Genomic DNA, 21,192 nt, shown 5'->3' with positions numbered 1-21,192 from the left:
AGCTAAGGCTGCCTGAAGTACCTTGGGTGTATTTTTATAGCTAGTAAAATGGCTTCATTTTATAACTTGCACAGCAGTCTTCCTGTGGGATTATTTCTATATGACTAATATTTTGATGTTTAAGCTTCTGATATGTTTTTACTTCATTCAAACAAATGTTTTGGTCTTGGTAGAGTCACAATACCTCAGAAGACTCTAATTCTCTGTTAGTGTGCAGTATGGTAACTTGTCAGTACAGCTTCACTTTACTAAAATTTTATTTTTCTGTTGTTTGAACAGTCCAGTCAGATTAGAGTACAGATAAGCCTCTGCATACATGCAGTTAGTGTCACCAAATCTATTTATCAGATTCAAAGGAGGAATGAAAAGGAAGCAAAATCTAGGGTAGCAGAGATTAATTTTTGAAATTTATCAGTCACTGGAGAGGATGGGGAAAAAAAGCTATGGGCATACCAAAGATTTTTGCAAGGGGGAAGGATTAGGACAGCACACAAGAATCGGTGTTTAAATTAACCTAGTGAAGCATCTTGTAATAGCTCTCTAATACAACTGTAACAACAATAAGTGTGAGAAATGTAATTAAATGCAAGAAATAAACACGTTTTGAAAAAAAATACAGATCCAAAGTTAAAGCCTGCCCATGGACCATCGGCAGCTCCCCCTCACTAGCCAACCCCCAGAGGATGGACATGCTTCCACATCCTTTCCCAGAACCGCCCTTTGACTCACACAGTGGCTATCAAACATGCTCCCTGCTGATTTCAGAAGACATATAAAAACACCCCTCTCCTCTGACTGCCAACCCATCTAACTACAATTAATATTAATGCATTAAACTTGCCAGCAAGGAATATCATTAGGAAAAAAAAAGGCGTTATTTTGATTGACTAGGCTTGGCAGCTGCGGATATAGTTTCCTTTACTCTCAGTTTTTCATTTAACCTTAATTAATTAATTAAACCTTACAAATAATTAGAAATTGTAATTCATTAATAAAACCACTGCCATCTGATGATTGCTCCTCAGCCAAGCCTAGGGCTTGAGCCCAGCAGCTGTCACCAGGATTAAATACTTCGGGAAAATAAAAATTACACAAGCAATTAGGTGCGTAATGAATCAGAGGACTGTTTGTGTTGCATGTGGCATGCTACCTCCCTCAGTGGGCACCCATGCTGAACACTGTAGCAAATAGCTGGAGCCTGCCTGGATGTCCAAGGCCGTTTCAATGCCAAGGGTTAATGGTGTAGTGTTGCTCAGGTGTATGTAGGGGCTAAACTCCGTACCCTCAAAGAGCGTGGCTGCCCTCCTGCAGACTGGGAACAGTGCCCTGACCTCCCTAATCCCTCAGACCATATCCAGGCTTTGTCAGGGTAAGTTCTAGCCTTGCCACGAACATGTTAATGATTAAAAAGACTGAGTGATTGATGGTGAGCTTGGAGATTTCCTGACCTGATGTGAGCACCTGAGGTAGCTGTAGGTGCATTGACTCAGTGCAGGAGGTGGCGTCCCCCTCTAAGTAATGGTAAAAAAATGTATTTATGCTCTGAAAAGCGGAGGAAGTACCTCAAGTTTAGGATTTTATAATTTCTGAGGCAGGAAGGTGAACATGGCACTGGCAAGCATCCCTAAACACTGCAGGTATTAATAATAACTAAATCTGAGTGGAGAACAGGAAAATGTGATTGATAAAGGAGGCTAGCACAGAAACAAAAAGATGATGAAATGATATCTTGATAATGGACTCTGTCTGTGGAGATTATTACAGAATGTCTTTGTGATAATAATTTGCTTCAGTAGCCAACAGGCATCTACTTCACTGTAAAATAAGACAAAGATCTCCTAAATGGTGTGGGGTATATGGAGCAGTGCCTGCTGGAGGGATGCTAGCAAGAGACTACAAACATGTTGAGGCCAAAGGAAACAGTGTAATGTTATATACTGTGTCGTGTAAAAAAGGTGACCCTTTGTGCTTATACAAGGTCTTTTATCAACTAACAACATCAAACAATGCCAAGGATGTTGTGCTAATCTGTTCCTTGCAACGCATCAGCTGTGATACCCATACAGCAACATCTGTTACTGGGAAAGATGTAAAGGGACCTACCGCAGAACTACAGTGAAGTAAAATTACATTGTCCCTAGAAAGTAAAGTTATTTCAAATTAAAACCACTGGTTCTGTAAATATGAACATGTTATATACGTGATCCAAAGCAATTCTGTTCGTCCACAGTATATACTGCTAAATGCAGGACAGGTAACCTTTTTACATTAGCGCTTATGTTGCTTATTTGTCACAGTGAATTTTTAGATAGTTTCATGTTGGGGGTCCACTGAGAGTAAAATTATTAAAAGCTCAGGGAAATGTCAAGCAGAACTGTCAGGTTTCACCATATGAATGATCACTGAAATAGTGACTTTGGCAAGGGGCAATACTTCTTTTTAAGGGGCACTGTTGAATATGCAGAAACAAGCTTGTCTATGTTTGAAGGACCACTAATTCTCTCTCCTAGTTTTGAATAGAGCATTTCCAGTGGCTCTAAAGCATTGTATGGGCATTAGGGCTCCTGATTACTTTGACTGAGGTGCTTGCACCTTTTCCAAGCTATTACCTATTCAGCTATGGGGAAAGTTTCTGGAAAATTAAGCCTATATCCATCCTTTTCCTATAGAAAATTGAATTTTTGGTCCACAGCAACAGCAGTGAACATGGAGAGCTCATTTTTTATTTCAGCCCTTGGTCTTTCTGGAGGATTTGTGCCTCTCGCAAACATTGCCTTTGTCCTCTCAGGAACAGAGAAGTTCCTGAACGTGTGTGGAGCACCGGGCTCTTGCCCATGGACACCCAAGGTGCATGCACAGAGCACCATCAGTGGAAAGCAGAGGAACTGAGGGCATGATTTTCAGAGCGACAAGTATTTCTTCCCCGTACCTTGTCCCTGCCTTCTAATGTTTCCCCTCAGAGCAGTAAATACTCATAATTTCTGAATTTGCATTGCTGCGTTTGCAGAAGTGTCTAGGCATTTTTGCCTATGCAGAAACTGCTAACTGCAGATCCACTGGCTCTTGCCAGTTACAGTTTAGGTCTATGCCAAATGGGCACACATTCTGGGTGAGCTAACTTGAAATACAGTGGTGACGTATGCAGTAGCAGTTTCACTTAGGGCCATGTTAGCACCTTTGCTCCCTGCTATGTTTTGTGGTGATTCCATCTTATGCAATGGAAGAAGATGGTGGTATGAACAAGTGCCTGGGGGATTTCCAAGCATGAGAACTGCTCAGTTATTCTGCATCACCCCTGCTCCTTTGGATTCTCTTAAAGGTTGGCATTTAGTAGTGATGTCGCTGAGAAAACAAGCATATAAGTATTTTAGAGCCTTCAAAGTGGGGAGAGGCTGGAGGTAACCTGGAGAGAAGGCACCATTTCTCATGCATTGCATGGAAGGGCACGTGCTCACTACCTGCAGAAGTCATCTACTTAACACTGCTGCTATTATTATTGGTAAAATTATTAAATTATTACTTTCCAGGGAATAAGAAAGAAGTCTTTATCTGGTGTTGACATAAAATCATTGCAAAAATGGAGTTTGCCTTTTCCCACTGTGGTCTCAGTCCTGCCTGATGCTTCTTGGCTCTTTTTCTCACCTCCCTATTTCTGTGTGGTTCTCTCCCTGGTGCTCTTGAGAATTCTCTGCATCAGAGCAGCACATCAGAAAAGAGATGAGCCCTTGGGATGTGACAGCAGAGATGCATTTAGCTTTCTTGCCATTTAGCACAAGTTGCTGTGGCATTGAACTCCATGTGACTGGAAAGCAAACTCCAAACCTTGGACAGATATCTGCCAAAGCTTTCCTTGCTTATTTGTTTTGGGGCTTTGTTCTGCAGGTCCTGTGTAACAGACATGTGCGAGTGCCCAGTCCATAAAAACTGCTACTGCGAGTCATTCCTGGCGTATGCCCGAGCCTGTCAGAGGGAAGGGCTGAAAGTCCAGTGGGTACCAGAGCAGAACTGTGCAGGTAAGCGTTTTGAGACTGCTTCTTTGTAACCTATAGGCTTACGAAGTCCATAGGCTAATAGGCTATTATCCTTTTACTGGTGGAGGAGGATCAAAAATAAACCAGCTAGAAAGGACTGGGATTGCACTGAGTTATGGAGAAAGACCTTACCAGGAAAGATTTTCAACCACCAAATATTACAGATGTTTATTTTGCTGCAAAATTTTTCAGCTCTAATGCAGCTTATCTTAATTTTATGTACTTCCAGGAAGAAGTACATGCCTTTTTCTTTCAGGATATGTAAACAGTTGATTACAGATAATGTTTTGACCTCTTGTTAAACTGCAGTTATATTTCCAGAGACAACATGCATATATAATTGCAGTAGGTTCAACAAAGGAAGACAAGAGAAAGTATTTAATGGGGATATTAAAACGCAAAACTGCATTAATTTTGGTACTTGGACCAGATTCCCCATGTGATTAGGACTGCATTAATTGCAAGTAATTGTGAGTAATTGTTTCCATGAGAAGTGGTGGCCTGTGGTCATGGGCACTTGAAGTAAAATACAATATTGCAGATGAGTATTTCCCCTGATGATAGTCTCATTAATTTAGGACATTCTATAATGGCATCGGTTTGCCTGGAAATGTATTCAGATTTATGTAAAGCAATTGACAGTAGTTGGAAAAAAAAAAAGAGAGAAGGATACTCAGTGCTGGTCAAAGAGCTATTACTTTGTGGTCCATTTTGGTGATTGTGTGTGGCTCAGGGTCTACTCTCTCAACTTCAATTTCCTTTTCTGTTGAAGGCATGATAACAGCCTTCAGGCGTAGGTGAGTGACAGAGCAAATTAGATTTGATTGACTGTTCCCGAAAGGCTCGTTTTTCTTCTTACAAATGAACAGAACAACCCGAACAGGGTGTCACTAAGTGAAAGCCCTATTTAAGGATGTGGTCTCAGACAGCACTAATAACGTATGTAATTTTCATGTATTGATCTGGTAGCAGATCCATGCAGAACCTGAACCAAGCATATTGACTTTTTTTTTTTTTTTTTTTTTTGAGTGGAGCACTTCAGACTGAGACCTCACTGGGGCAGATGCTGTAAAAAGAATAAAAACTCTGGTCCCTGCTTTAAGGAGTTTATACAAGTGTTGGCATATCACGACTTAACTAATTGAGGCTTCTTTTCACAATTTTTTCTGGCATTCTACCAAAGACAAGAAAAGTTTCTAAGGCAAAAACAGTCCTTGAGAGGACATTATGAAGGAATTTAAACACAGATCTCCCATTAAAGCTAATGAAAAAAAGTGTTTAAATCCACACGTGTTTTTTAATCTCAGTGCAGACTTTTAAAGGGAAAGGGGAAATCTTGTTAAGCAGAAAATATAGATAAGCTATATATGGTCAAGTACCCTCAAAACACTTAAGCATCCAATGTTGAACAAGTAGCACCATATTCTATAAATCATACGGTAAGCATTAAAGTGCATCGACTGCACTCCATATGTTACCAGTGAACAGCATCAAGTTTTTAATCTTTAAGTTACTTTTTTCTCCCCAAAACTTGTAGTTGCAATTATTGTGTCCTAATTACGGATAAAAGTTCCTGGGTATGAAACAATATATCTGTAATAAAACTTTAGCGTTCTGTGACTTTCATTTCCTGCTTGACATTTCATAGCTGGTGGGATACTTGGAAGAGCTGTGTTCTGATGAAAATAGAGCATACTTATTAGTAAAGTCAGGTTTTAATTATTCTTTTGTGTGTTATAAAACCAGATCTTGTGTGGTTGCCAGTTCCTCTACCCTGAATGCTGTACGCGTAGCTCATTTTTATAATCTTTAGAAAGCTTGTGTTGTCTGGAGGGCCAGCCAAACAGGATGCTCAGGAGGCTGAATTACATGTCCTGCTCCCTACGTGCCCTTCCTCCTCCCCCAGAGTGGCAGTGTATCCTCCTCTAAGTCTTCTGTGAAATACTGCTGCTCAAGGTTTGCTGTCCTTTGAGGCTGGCTCAGTAAGGGGAATGTCAGCTGTCATTTAACTGGAGGGGTGAAGAGAAGATGCTAATGAGCAAGGAAAATGGTTAGGGTAGGAAAGGGTTTGTGAGATCTGCATGGGAACAGAGAGGGTTTGGAAAGGAGTATGGGTTTCTATGGGAAGTAGTGGGGAGTGAGACCTGCTGGGATGGGCACAGGAAGAAACATGATGTGTGAAGAAGAAGAAGAAAAAAATCAAAACAGGAGAGCCAATGTGAGGAAAAGAAGAAATAAGAGAAAGTGATACATTGAGAGGGAAAAGAAAGGATACAAATGGAAGAGGTTTCAAAAGGAAAGGCGATAGAAAAAAAGATTTTTTTCAGCCCAAGAAAGGCTAAGCAAGCAGTTTATAAAGTGCAACTAAGTAAACTGAAGTGGTAAATAGCCTTGGGCCACAGCAAATTAACATTGAATTTCTGGGGGCACTGAGAGAAAGAAGACTCAAGAATGGCAAATGGCAATAACTCCCTGCCATGGGCATGACCACACAGGCAAGAAGAAAAAGCCCATATGGACTACGATACAAGTGCAAAGTGCACATGGTAGCACTGGCGTGCTGACATGCTCCAACAGCCTCAAAAAAGCTGAACAATTTTCTCTTTTTCCTATGTGATCGGTAGAACTAGACGAGGATGAATGTATACGTGATTTTGACTTAACTCTTCTCTCCTGGGTCCCCTCTTCTCTGCTGTGGCATTTTTTGGCTGTTATATGTTGCTTTCCTTTAATCGCTTTATTCCATGTGAATATGTATCGGAAGGCTATTCTGACTTTTCAGTGGAAACTCATTAAAAACTGAGAGTTGAAAAGATTAACACAAGGGTATTATTGGGTGGTCAGTGGCAGATCTATTGCCTTCTACTATGTCAGAAAAAGATGTTGTGAATCGCAAGGACTATGAGTGACATTCAGTTTGTAATCCCAAAATGTGCAAGCAAGATGATTCATTGATGCAGAGATATTAACTTGGAAGTTTCTGTGGAATCTGATTTACCAGATATCATCCACCAAAGGAATCCTTCAACAGTTCCATGTTGGGTCTTTTGGCATTTGTGTTGGGGAACAAGCATTCCTTCTAAATAATTACAGCCATGTCTACAAAGACAGGTGCAGACAGATACAAGCCTTCTCTGTGAAACTGGCAAACTGGATGGAATAAACCAGCTCTGGTCTGAAAACTGTGTAGTCTTATTAGGCAGGGTTTATTAGCTCAGGCACAGTGCTGTATTTATGTGGCTATATGGCTTCTGGACTGGAGCTGGCTATCATCCCACTAGCTCAGAAAGCGGTGTGAGGAAGCTCACATCTGTCATGCCAAACACATGTTCTAGAAGAAGAGTGGAAAAATCCTGTTGGGACTGGTAACATTGCAAAATGCAGTATTATTAGTAACTTTTGTGCTTTGGGGTTGGGTTTTTGATTTTTTTTTTTTTGCTAGTGCACTAAGGAAGTTATTAGTAACAGAGCTCAGTTCTTTAAGAGAGGAATTTGCCTTAAAAGACGGGTGCAAAGGCATCACTTCTGTTTTCCTTGTTTGCATGGTGCTGATTCATTTCAGCAGTCCCTGGGAAGCCTACTGCAGAATGTCTTTATTTTTATTTTTTAAACTGTTGATGAAGTGGAATGTTCTGGATCAATCACACCACATGTTAACAACTGAAGCACTCAACAATAAAAGCCATCCAGGGAACTTAAACAGCAGCTATTGTACTTTTCTGATTTTTCCCTTGACAGCAAGTTAATAATGACATTATAGACTGCCTACAGCAGAAAATAAAGTCGTCATATCTTCTACATGGCATCATCTGAAGGAGAAGGAGGTGTTTTGACATACCACATCCATATGTGGTACAGCAGAGCTGGGGAGTACTTACAGATGCCACGGCTGCCAAGGGCAGCCTGTAATATATCCTCATTTGCTCTGGGGCAGAGATGAGGAAGTGGAAAGGAGACCTTGGCCAACTTTCTTCAAAACCTCTGGCTGAGGCACCAAACAGAGCTCAGGTGGAATGAACGGGCAAGCTATTACTGCAGTAAGCTTTGTGGGATGAAACCTGTGCATGCTAAAAACTGAAGCTTGCAGACCTTTCTATATGGAAACTGCATGTACTGAAGCCTAATGTTTCAATTTGTGGTTGGTCTGTTAGAGATCCTTTGAAGGGAAACTCATTTTCAGCAAGGAGGAACAAAACCTTCTAGTAAACAGCCCCCTTAAAATAATTCACGTTGTGTAGAGACCATCACTATCTGTCTTTGAACATCTTGGTCTACTTTTCTAGACAGTTAATACATTGTTTGCCAAGCTCCTGGGAAATCTGCACATTTTCATCTCCCCTCTTAGAGAGATTCAATCTCTGTTCTTACACAGTACGTAAGTGCAGAGTTTGTTGTGAATCTAACATCTTACACTGTACACTCAATATCGCTTGTGTGTTTTTCCCACCTTCTAAATTTCCTGTTTCATTTAAATTTCATTTTAGTTATTCCTTTTGTTTGTTCCTTCTTCAATGTGTGTGAAAGTTCTCGTGCAGAGCAAGACAGAAATGTAAAGCTGGAAAAAGTTCTCAGAAGATCTATGCCCACAAGCAGAATAAGCCAATATTGAACATTGCTGAAAGATGCTTTTTCCAACCTGTTCTAAAGTGATGTTCTATAAAAGATGTCTCTCAGAATTTTTAGGTGGCTTGCTCTGGTGCTCTCTCATGCTTAAAGCTAGAAAACTTTTTTTTTTTTTTTCCCTAATATCTAATATGTATCTAATATTCATCTGTTGATTCTCTGTAACTCCAAGGTAATTTTCTGCCTTTTTTTCCAGTTTTTCCAATTTTTTGTTTGCTTATTTAAGATTTGTGTCCTGAGAACTTTGTATGCATTCTTGCCAGAATTTATTCTTCGGGGCTGCTTTTCACATAAGTATAAATGCCATAAAATGCATAAGAAGTAAAAATTGCAAGAAGCTGGTGCTATTTTGAAATCACTTTGTTACTGGTGAAGAGGAACCCCTTAAATTTATGATGCCTTAGCACTAAGATTTCCATCTTCTGTTACACTCTTATACATACTTAATCAATTTATTTCTGCCTGTTTTCTCTTTATGAATAATAACAGTATTGTAATGTCACTCTAAGGCCAATGTTCACAACAAAACAGCATTTTTCTGTCCATCACAGAACTGTTCTTTAAAAAATCTGGACCTTCAATCTCTCTTAAAACAGAAGAAACCTTAATGCAACCACCTCTCTGTAAATAGCAAGAGATGATGCTGGATGTTGAGAGTCTCTTACCATCTATAAACTATTTTATCAGTACTTGTTTTTGCAATCATCACAGCCGTTAGAAAGCATAACAGACTTTTATTTGCTATCGAACCATGTATTATTCTCCGTACTAAAAAGGCAGGATATAAAATGTTAAGAGTTTAAATATTGATCTGGAGGGTGTATAGTGCTTTTAGCTGAGCCCTCAGTGATCTCTTATATTGGAAATGCATTGAACTGTCAACTACATAAATCAATTAATAGATACTGGAATCATTATGTATAAGAATCCTCATTCTTAGTGATCCCTTGGTAAAATAGCATAAAGCATGGAAATAATTGCTTTTTAATTTTTTTTTTTGTGTTAGAAATGGTGCTGCTGAATTAACAGCATTGTTTTGATTTGCTGCAATATGCAACACTGGAAGTACAGTCTTAGGAATAGAAAGTCTGATGTGGTAAATGACTCTCTCTTCTTCTTTCTGTAGGAGTGGGACTGATAGTAACGGTCTGTCCTTGTAAACGTTTCAAGAATCTTTGATAAAAGGCATTGTAACAAATAAATAAACAACATTAAGCCTTAAATATAAAGCATAGATCTGCCTATAGATAGAAACCTTGCCAAAGCTTTATATACCATCAACTGTGTTAAAATTCTCAAAAAGTTCAAGACTGCCAGGAACTTGATACTTTTTTGATTAGGATTTTTGCTGCCTTTATATTTGTGATGTAAAGTAGCGTTGCATTCAATACAGTATCGAGTCTGGCTGAGATGGAGTTAATTTTCCCTATAGCAACCCTCATCGTGCTGTGCTCTGCAGGGGCCGCTTGGAACGTGTGTCGGTAACACAGCGGTGGTGTGGCCACCACCGAGCAGGGGGCACCCAGCACCCAGGCTGGCTCTCCAACACTTCCCCCTCACCAGTGGGCTGGGGGTGGGTGAGATCTTGGGAGGGGCCACAGCCAGGGCAGCTGACCCAAGCTGACCGAAGGGATATTCCACACCATATGATGTCCTTGCAGCAATGAGAGCTAAGAGAAAGGAGAGGGATGGAGGGGGGTATTCGTTACTATGTTTATCTTCTGGAGCAACTGCTACGCATACTGAAGCCCTACTTCCCGGGAAGTGGCTGGACATTGCCTGCTGATGGGAAGTAGAGGATAAATCCTTTCTCTTTCCTCTGCTTTTGCGCACAACCTTTGCTTTTGCTTTATTACACTGTCCTTATCTTGACCCATGAGCCTTTTGTGATATTTTTCCCTCTCCTGTCCAGTTGAGGAGGGGAGTGATAAAGCAGCTTTGGTGGGCACCTGGTGTCCAGCCAGGGTCAACCCACAGCTTTACAAGTGATTTCTTTCCTCTAGATGATCATCATACCAAAATGCGCTTTTTCCTATTTGCAGAAGGAAACAAGCAGATATGTAATTTTCCTTGTGTTACTCTGTGTAACGTGCCTGTTCTTTTCCTTTTAACTGCCTTTCAGCAACCCAATGTAAACACGGTGCAGTTTATGATACCTGTGGTCCAGGATGTGTCAAAACATGTGACAACTGGAATGAGATTGGCCCATGCAACAAGCCCTGCGTTGCAGGGTGCCACTGTCCAGCAAATTTAGTTCTTCACAAAGGAAGATGCATCAAGCCAGTTCTTTGCCCACAGCGATGACATTCATTCTCTTTCCATGGACACTAATGCGGGTGGTCACTGACCCCTTTGATGCTCACAGCCAGTGAAGGACTCCAGCTGTTTGTGTGCAGATTCTGCAAAGTACATGTCAACTTACAGAGTGTAAATATGCTCCCGTGTGTATATTTATGTGTGTTTATGTATACACACATGGCACCTAGAAAGATATATAAATGTATACTGTGTGTATGTAGATACACATACCTATACAAAAGTGCCCTAAACGTAAGTACAGCCCATATATTTATATATATGTCCACTCACACAAATATACATCATTTCTATATATCATAGAAGGATGAATTATTATATGTATATTTTTTGCTATAAAGTTTATGTATTATTATTTCTAGGAGCCTGATCTGTAAGTCATTGTATAAATAAACCAGGTGTTTTTAATATGATATAGTGGCATGAAAAGATTGGATGACTTTGCCATTGCATAAGTTTGTTGTTTCCAAGGAAACTTTTCTAGGGCCATAGCACTGCCAGACTGGATTAGTTTCAACACAGAACCTGGATTTACAGTTGTACAGGAAACGCATTTCTCTGGAGATGGAGGATTTATCTAGGAATATTTCATGCGTACCTCAGAGCTGCATAGTGATTGGTGACAGTGCTTAATCAGGCAGAGAAAGCTGGGGATTGGCTTTTATGCTTTACTGAAATAACTGTGCAAAAAAGATTTCCAAAGCTGGTTGGCCAACTTCCAGCATAGAGATATTTTTCTGGAACGGCACCAGAGAGTCAGGGGCCAGATTTTGAAAAGTGTTTGGCACCCAGCAGCTTGCTTTGAAAATGTGACCGCTTCCCATTTCATATCCTAATGTCCCGTCTCTGTTGTTGTGTTTGGCAGTAGCTGTGAATACACAATAAGGAGCATGAAGAAAATATTCATGTACATATTAGCCCCTTTAACATGTTTGAAACTGCTGGGTTTGTTTCATATTTCCCCCAGATATTATGCAGAAAGCAAATCCCACTGTGAATTAGGAGAGTTTGATTTCAGTGTGCCTTAAAACATGAAATAATGCCTGGTTTAGTAACTCATTTAATTTATCAGCATGGTTTAGAAGAAAGGCAAATTCACCCCACCAAAAAACCAGTAGAGAATGTCAAATGCTAATTGGAGAACTGCAATTTATTTCCTTACTGGTCTTTTGCTTGAGGTTTATGAACATGTGGGCTCTGTGAAGTCTGCACAACTTTTGAAGTCTCCCAGGGGAGAAGCAGTAATATGGGATTTCATTAGAAACTGTTAAAAAAGCCATACAACTTTCTCAAGCCTGAAGGGGGGGGGGCTATTTTTCTTCCACTGGAAAACCTCTTGTAGAGCCTGATGGAATGGTCTCTGGAGATGACAGAAATCTTTGGGCATCTGATTTATGTTTATAATGAAGTAATATCCTCCTACGCAGCTACTTCCATTATGCTTTGCATTGACATTGCACATTGTAATGCTTTGAACAATTTTCTCATTTAATTCTTCACTCTCCAGGAAGCTTTGCAGGGTCTGAGTTTACAGTGATGAGTGGATGCAACACACTTGGGTTATACAACCTGTCTGCAGTCCCATCCTGGAGGAAGATGCTGAGAAAGCCTGGTTAGGTTAGGCACCACACTATCCACAATGCCCACAGTCTTAAAAACAGCTGGACAAATAATGCCAGGAGCATTCCATGCACGTTTATCCGAATCTGAAATAAACTCAGCTTGATCTTTTTATGTCCTCTTCACGTTCTTTTTCTCGGATCAATCAAATAATTCTGTATTACCAGCAGAGAGGGTTTTGAAGCCGCATACACGAGTGCACTGGGAAGCACAATTGCAAATGGGCAGATCCCATCAAAGCAGGAAACTAGAAGAATTTTATGTGGCTCATGTGATAATTGAATGGTGAAGCTGAAATTTAGAACAATTGCAATTGGTCCAAGGAGTTAAAATATAAAATGGCAATCATTAAAATAATTTAAAGCATCAGTTAGACCAAAGAACATTGCAGCCGGTGAACTTTTGATGCTGAGATATGGGGTCTGAACCATTAGAAAGGTTATTTGCCTAGCTCTAGTTTAGGACAGATTTTCACTACTTACTGCACAATGTTTCTGAAACAAAAATACAGGCAAAGTGAATTGCATACATGACCAGTGTATAGAACTGTCCTTCCCTTTTCTTCTCCTGACTGATGAAGGTGAGTGAGAGGTGAAGGGAGAGCCCTCCAGCTCTCACAGTCCACTGATCGCATTCAAGCAATGCTTAAGTGATGCCAGGTGAAGAGGTGACTCAGTCTATCTGTAGGATGAACTCTTTTTTTTTTTTTTTTTTTAAAAAAAATCTTAAAATGGTTCAGTTTGAAACCTGACCTGCAGGTCATCTCAAAATGAGGACTCATTCCTTGGTTTAGCTTTTTCCTATCTGCCTAATTAAAAGGGTAGCCTCCTGCTTTTTGCTTTAGTGATGTACACTGAGGAAGAGAGGAAGGTGGTTTTTACCTTTAAGCTGTCTGACTGTGCCCTTATTTTTTCCTCCAAACTCAGCAGTTTTCAAGGCCACAGTAAGGGCTATCATCTGCTCAGTTCACATGTGCAGGCTAAGGTAAAGGAGTTCCGCTTTTCTAGAAACTGCCCCCAAGTTTCAACCTGGCACAGGTTTTATATCTGTATCTGTAGTTACCCTGTGCCCAACTGAGCTATTCCAACCAGATCAGTCCCACCTGGGGCTGTCTCACTCCACTCTCCTGTTTGCCTCACTTCTTCCTGGCTATTCAAAAGTTGCAAGTCTAGCCCAATAGCATCAATAACAGCATTACCACTGGCCTCATAGAGTTTGGGTTGCAGCCCATCTTCCTCCTTAGTGCAGCATTCTTTCTAATTCTGCTGTCTTGGCTCATGAAATATTACCCCTAGGATGTTACGGCTGGAGACTTCCTGCGGATCACTGAGGATTTATTTTTGACAAAATTAACTGATAATCCAATCTCAATATGCTGAATGTGTTTAGTATGCAATAATGTGTTTTTAATAATAGCATAAGGTTGATAATCCATATGGTATATTCACCATGCAAAACTGATGGTTGTGTAAGTTTTGGTCTTGATTATGCTTATGTCAATCTGTAAATGTAACTTTGGGCCAATTTGTAAGCTGAAATATATTTGAAGGAGCAGAGGTTCCAGCCAAAGAATGATCGAAAAGGAGTCTGAGAAACAGCTCTGTAATCCAGTGGATGGAATTAAGGAAAGACTTGGATCAATAGCTGCACCATTAACCTGCTACATGTTCCCTGGCAAGTCATTTAATATTCTGTACTTCATTGGGGAAATGAGGCTTTGGGGGTTTTTTTAAGTTTATGGATAGAAAATGTTCTAAAATGCCATATGTCACATGGGGAATGTCAACTAGTATTTTACGAATGTACTCAGGTCTGCTTTGCATCAGGTTGTCCCCTATCTCCCATATCATCATCACCTCAAAGTCAGATTTTAGTTGGCATATGTGGAGGTCAAATATATTTACTTCCTCCTCATTTACTTTCAGCTGTGTCTATTTTTGTTGTATATATTGAGTTTTATAAACTATGGGGACAAGCCTCAGCCAAGCAGAGCAATTTGAGTTGTAGCCTGACTCTGTAGGTACTCCCACATCTTCCAAGAACACCTTTCTTCTATAGACTAAGGTATGCACTTGGAGCAAAAAATGAAAACATTCTTAATATCCTACCCAGATGTGACCCCAACCTTGCACCACAAAAGTAGTTCTAGTAGATAACCTAAAAGAAGTAAGTTCTCATTAGAAGCTTCATCAAAAGTGGACAAGGTTATATCAGAGCTAACGGATATGAGAATAACAGCCCCATGCATTTGCAGCTGGAGAGGCTGGAAAGTGAGGCAGTCAACATATTTTAGCACTGAAGTGGTGAGATGTTTCAGGTATTTCAGGAACAGTCCTGACTAAGGGGGCATTACACGCCAAGGGCTCAGTATTTGACAAACAGGAACTTTACATGACATAACACTGATCAAATTCTTGTTCTGTTATTTTACCACTTTAGAAAGCCCTGTGTTGAGAGAGATGTTTTTGCTTCCTTACAGAAACACTTCTAGTCTATGACTGTAAATTTTTCAAGACAAAGGCCTAACTGTGCTGCCACTACAGAATTTCTTCTCTCTCTGTGTAAAGGTTGTTGCACAGATTAGTATTTCTAGTGTAATAATCACCATGACACCTGAGCACCAAACAGAGTCTAAAACAGAAAAGTAAGTTTCTCCTATGAAGACGAGGTAGCTCTTCATACCTCAAATGGCCATGGCACAATGTTGGAATGAAGACGGTACAATAACATGAGGAAATAAAGAGGCAGGGTGGCAGCATAAGAGTAAGAGGCAAATGAGAAAAGAGAAAGTAGTAATAGGATTGTTTTCCTATGTGGATATTTTCCCTCTAAATGGTTAGAACTAAACTGAAAGTGTTCTCTGACAAAGGCAAAGTACATCCACGCTCCCTGAGTAAGAAGAAAACCCAACCAACCACCCAAAAAACCCAAACCAAGCACAGCAGCATCATATGTTGAGATCTGATTAGAACAGGCATATATTGGTAGGTATAGAAATCCATAATAAAAATTAAATTATGAGCTTCTATGCCTACTTTTCTCACACCCTTAAATGACAGTGGAAGAAGCCACCAAAGTTAAGGAAAAGGATCTTATTTCCTGGGCTGAGATAAGGCAAAAATATTGCAGAATTCAGTTCTCATGCTTCTGTTAGCACAACAAACCTGTTTTGGTTTCCTCCAGGATTTATGTTTTAGTGAACACACATCACTTCCCAGTCTACAACTGTCAGAACAAAGGCTACAAATGCACTTCTATAACTAGTCTTGTTCCTGTCTTTGAGATAAAATTGAAAGTTCTACTTACTACTAAGGGGGCACAAGTTTTCTTTTTTGACCATATCACTTTTACCAGGCAGCAATGTTGCTCAGCATCAAGCAGCATCTTAGAAACTCTAAGCAATGTAAAATATGACATGTAGCATTTGCTATTTGCATGACTTTACCCTTTCCATGTGCATTATGAGTTAATGCTAGCCCTGCAGACAGGAGGAAGTTGGCTTCAATGGAGTGTGTGTGTGTGTGGTGGGAGAGGGGTGGCATTGTATAAATACCATTATCATTGATAGCGCTTTGTATCTCCCTAAGTGATGCTTATACCTGGTGTCCTGGGTTACAGTGTAAAATGTGCCAAAAAGAAAAAAAAATATTCTATTACCATCTTCAGGAGCTGATGAGACCAGGTGGGGCGGTGCTCCCTGCCTCCCCCCTCTGGACTATCTCCTGTTAATGGGCACAACAATGCCTTATCGCCTGACCCATCGATAACTCGCTCCTGGGCTATCTCCTGTTAATGGCCCATCAAGGAACTGCCTCACGACTCCCCATCCCATTGTGAGATGCTCCGCCCGGGGAGGGGGGGGAAGGAGCCAAGCAGTCCATGCCAAATAAAAACTGAGATCTCGAACACCCTAGCAGCCTTCTTCCACTGGATTCCCAGAGGAGCTTTTCCCCCCACTGGAGTTCCAGAGGACAAGAGCTACCTACCTACCACTGGACCTTGGGAAGAAGACCAGACTCTTTTCCCTGATAGCTACTTCAACAGAACTACACCCATCGCTTCAGGAGGACTGCAGCCAGCATCTTATCGGACTGCTACTGCCACCCTAACAGGGTGTCAGGTTGTATTTTCTGACTCTGTCAGTGTAAACCAGTGGGTTGTTTGTTTTTCCCTGCCTTGTGTTATATATATATATATATATATATATATATATATTAGTAAAGAACTGCTATTCCTATTCCCCATATCTTTGCCTGAAGGCCCGTTAATTTCAAAATTATAATAATTTGGAGGGAAGGGGGTTGCACTTTCCATTTCAAGGGAGGCTCCTGCCTTCCTCCACAGACACCTGTCTTTTCAAACCAAGACACCTGGGCATCAATATAATTTGGTTTTGCACATGAAAGTGAAATGATGAGAATGTAGGAATTTCCTGCCCAGCCAGACCCAGTCTGTCTTACCCAGTGGTGAAGAAATGCATGTTTCAAAGAGCAGTACGTAAGCCTCACAATGGACAGCTACGCCACAACCTGCTCATAGCGGTAATTTAGCCTTATACTCTAGCAGTAAGTGGTTGGTACTTTAATGACCCAGTCGTTCAAAGAACTTAACTATGTGCTCCAACTTTGAATAACCTTGTTTGCTTCAATAGCGCAACACACATGCTGACTTCTAACCAGATGCTTAAATGGTTTGCTGGGTCAGGGCCAGAGAGTTCAGCATCTGGCACAATCAAATATTAAACCTCACGATATTTTGTATTTCTTCATGATTTCTATACATAGATCTACCATGCTGCTTTCTACTGCTAGAACATGATAGAAGTCAAGGCTTTTTGAGGCCTTACGTTTTAAGATTTTAGAAGATTGAAAAATCTCCCCTATTGATTTCTGATGTCAACATAATAATTTTACAATACATTGTAGTTTCCTACCCTATTTTATTTCTTATTATTATTAAAAGAAAGGGACATACTGGACTTGAATTTTTTTCTTTTGCACTGGTAAAAGTAGGGAACAAACTCAGTGAGTTAGCTGTTGCTAGCTACGCTAGTTTTAAACTGGTTTGAGATCATACTAGCACCATGCCGGCTTTATACTTATGGAAGTAATCAATAATCCTGGTGGGGCTGCCCTCAGTTATTAGGTTTCTAATTTCTTCTAGCTATAGTTCATTATAAAACTTTCTAGCTATAGTTCATTATAAAACTTTGATAACACTGTATTAAAATAAAAGCATCTGCAGCCTAAATCAGTACGAATAGTTTGCTACAAGAGATCAGAAGTTGTAAATGAGGGGGGGAAAAAAAAGTAATTTGTTGTACTTAACTGACTTTCACAATAATTTTTATAAATGGTATTAATAAGGAAAAAGGAAAAGTGCATGTAGAAACTGGTGAAGAAAAGAGAATTTAGAAACTAAAGGGTTTTTTTTTAATATTTAGCACAAGTATTCAACTACTTTAACAAGTACCATTGAGTGGCATTCAAAACCCATAGAAAAAACTTGACTGGGTTCTAAAGAATATGGATCAAAATCCAGAATGGGTATGTGCTGATGCAGTTCTACAGTTAAAATTTCACTGTGTCTTGAAGGGAGTGAAATAAATGAGTAGAGTTTGGAGGAAATAATTTCTCCCATCTTAGGCACCTGAATGTGTAATGTTTGTTTTCTAGTCCGGGGTGTAAATATGCAGGTGTTAGAGCCCCACCATATACAGTCCTGACTTTCTTCATATTCGTGTGCATCAAGAGTAACTCTACAAGAACCCATAGATTGATATTTACATTAAAAGACAAGTAGTGCTTTTTTTTTTTTTTTCTTTTAATTTCTCGTGCATTATAATTGTTACCCTGCAAAAGATCAAGGGGAAGCGAAGTAAGAGAAGTTGCAGGGAAAATTACAGTGAGTATCACATATATTAGATGTTTGAGGCCATTAATGTATGGATTAGTTACTTGAAATATTTTATAAGCAATTTGTGGAAAGTGCTCCAAAGTGTCAAAAGCATCACTGCAGAATGTTTACATTTTAACATTTAGAATTGCTTTGCTTACTCGTGCTAAATTTCTAATGGATTTCACCTGAGGTGCATTCATGTAAATATGAAATCTATTTAAAATTTTACTAAATTTCGGTTTTCAGTATGTCTCAGTTTATACCTTTGTTGAATTTAAAAAGATTATGTAGTTTAATGTATCTTACAGAACTGCAAAACTGTGCAGTAACTTTGATATGGCTTGTCTTTGAGTGTCTATACAGTTTTTGCAAGAATATTGTACTAATATAATTTTGTAAAAGTAGGAATGTGATGAGTATGTTTGTAAAACCATTATTTATTCCCTTATAAACTTAATATTTATTATCTTTATGCAGATAAATATTGATGCCTGATTATTTCATAGCTATCAGTGAAAATTGCTGTCCTGATTTGCAAGGTCTGACTCAAAAAGCAACATCTCCCATGCAACGCTTAATACTGTGTGCTCCTAAGAACTGATGTCAAATACTGTTATTCCTTGGGAGGGGAGGGACGAGCCATGCAGACTGTTTTCCTTTACTTTTACCTGTACGTTGGGAGCTGGGATTTTGGGACCCTTTGTTCAGCTGCTGACTCGTTTATGTGGTATCACTTGGCCAAGTTACTTCACTGCTATTTGCCCTAGTTTTCCCACTGGTGGAATAAAAATTATAATGCTTTACAAAAATCACAGAAACTTTAGGAACAATGCATTTGTTAGAAATCCCCTGATCTGTGTTTGGACAAGGCTCCTGTTAATGTCCATTGGGCTCCAGAACAGCCCTCACAATTGCCAAGTGTTTTATTTTTTTGCAAAGAGGAACCTGCCCTACTGCTGAAAGGGTAAGTAGATCATGAACCCAAAAGGCCAGGGCTGAGAGCAGGCCTTGCTCTGCGCTGAGTGAGAAGACAACCTTCTTTGGTGGATTTCTCCCTTCTGGACCAAGATAAGGAGAGCATAGAAAGTAAGAGATTCGTGACTTTGCTTGCTTTAAATTCACAGGGCTACTGGTGCTACATGCTCTATAGCTGTGGGACTCCTTTCTTGGTTTGTACTAAGTACATTGATTGTATTGATGTGAAGACCCCAGTGACAGGCTGCTTCATTATTGTGAGACACTGAATGTTCATCTTGGTGAGGGCAGGCTTATCTCACCAGTCTTTGTTCCATTACTGGGATGTGAGGGCACGGCAGAAGTGGCGAGGTCTGCAGTTCAAAGGCTGGGTGATCTGGCCCTCCATGCTAGCGTACCAGATAACTACTTAGATGGTCACATGTAACTTTTACTCCAAATTACCACTTAGTGGTGAATGTTATTCTATATTATTCTTCCTACCCATTTTGGATGCAGCCTCCCCACCAAGAGTGCTGCAATATTAATTCTCCTCCCAAGCAGTGTGCAGTTACAGACTTGATCCTCACTACTCTCTTGCCAGGCTTCACTTGGCCCTTGGTGTAATTAACCTCAGAAACAATCAACATTTAGTTGCCCAACATGAAGGCTTTACAGACTGACCTTTTGCAGAGCACTTGCATTGTTCATGGGGACAGAGGTCCCATGGGCACCTCTTGCAGCTACAAGCGCTCTGACCCTCAGTGTATCACACAGTACCAAAGATGTCCAGCTTTACATAAGGAACCTCTAGAAAAGTCCAGGCTACAATCCACAGCTTCAGGATGGTGTTCAGCCTTGACCCCTGAAATTGCCACCTCCTGCTGTCCGTGCCTCACCCACTGCCCCCTCTAACATGTAGTTTATGGGGTCCTGCCAATGACGGCCTCCAAGCTGTTCCTTTGTGCAGCCCATGCCTTGCATATCACAGCAGCAATCCTCCCCTTGCTGCCCCTGTGCGATCGTTCTGAGCTGGACAGCTTCTGACACTCATTTTTTTCATTAAAACGGTCAAAAAGAAAAATCTTCTTTAAGAAAAATATGGAAGAAAGGCCTTACTGGAGGCTGAGAAAAAAGTCTGGTGGCTGTTTTTCATTTAAAACAATCCCTAGGTTGGTTTATGCCTTTCAGGCTATTCACTTAATTCAGGCTAGTAATTGGAGTACTTTTCTTCACTTACAGTTCACCATCAACAGACTTGTGATGTTTGGGAGTATTAGTAATAATTGTTCTGCTAATTAAACCATACTGAAAACTAATAAACTCCATTTAGGATTTTTAACTGATGCATAGCTTCTGATTTTATCATCATGTCCTGCGGCTGCCACACATTAAATGTGCCCCTGAAAGACAATGCTTTGTCTTCAGTTGTATTCATCCTGTTTCATTTAGTACATCTGGACATCAGGCTCAACGTTGCTATTATTTCCCCATCTCCTTCCACTGCCCTGTTCTAGGATGTGGTGTTTTTAAAGCAATTTCTCCCCCAAGTGTCTGTCCCAGTCTGTGGTCTATATGTAACTGTACATAAATAGATAATGCAATTGGAGGACTATATAAATGCACTTTTAATGTTCCAGAGCTGAAATCATGCATTCAATAGTAGACAGATTTTAAATAATTTTAATTTGATTTAAAAGCTGGAAACAGAATAGCAATTTTGGTTGCTATTTTCTGAATGTACAGCAGA

At 40.1% G+C, this 21,192-nt stretch overlaps 1 protein-coding gene across 1 annotated transcript in view; it reads left to right on the top strand.

The window, feature by feature from the left end:
- The window catches only part of BMPER (BMP binding endothelial regulator), a 146,351-nt gene extending 135,393 nt beyond the window's left edge, over positions 1 to 10,958 (top strand). Inside the window, exons 14-15 of the mRNA XM_086468291.1 lie at positions 3,883 to 4,013; positions 10,777 to 10,958. Of these exons, the coding sequence (XP_086324417.1) occupies positions 3,883 to 4,013; positions 10,777 to 10,958 (313 nt within the window). The remainder of the gene's footprint in view (positions 1 to 3,882; positions 4,014 to 10,776) is intronic.
- The last annotated feature ends 10,234 nt before the right edge of the window (positions 10,959 to 21,192 follow it).

This window comes from Leptosomus discolor, chromosome 7 (assembly GCF_034619465.1).
Source record: "Leptosomus discolor isolate bLepDis1 chromosome 7, bLepDis1.hap2, whole genome shotgun sequence".
Lineage (NCBI taxonomy): Eukaryota > Metazoa > Chordata > Aves > Leptosomiformes > Leptosomidae > Leptosomus > Leptosomus discolor.
Note: the sequence above shows the minus strand (reverse complement) of the source record. Positions and strands in the feature narration are given on the sequence as shown.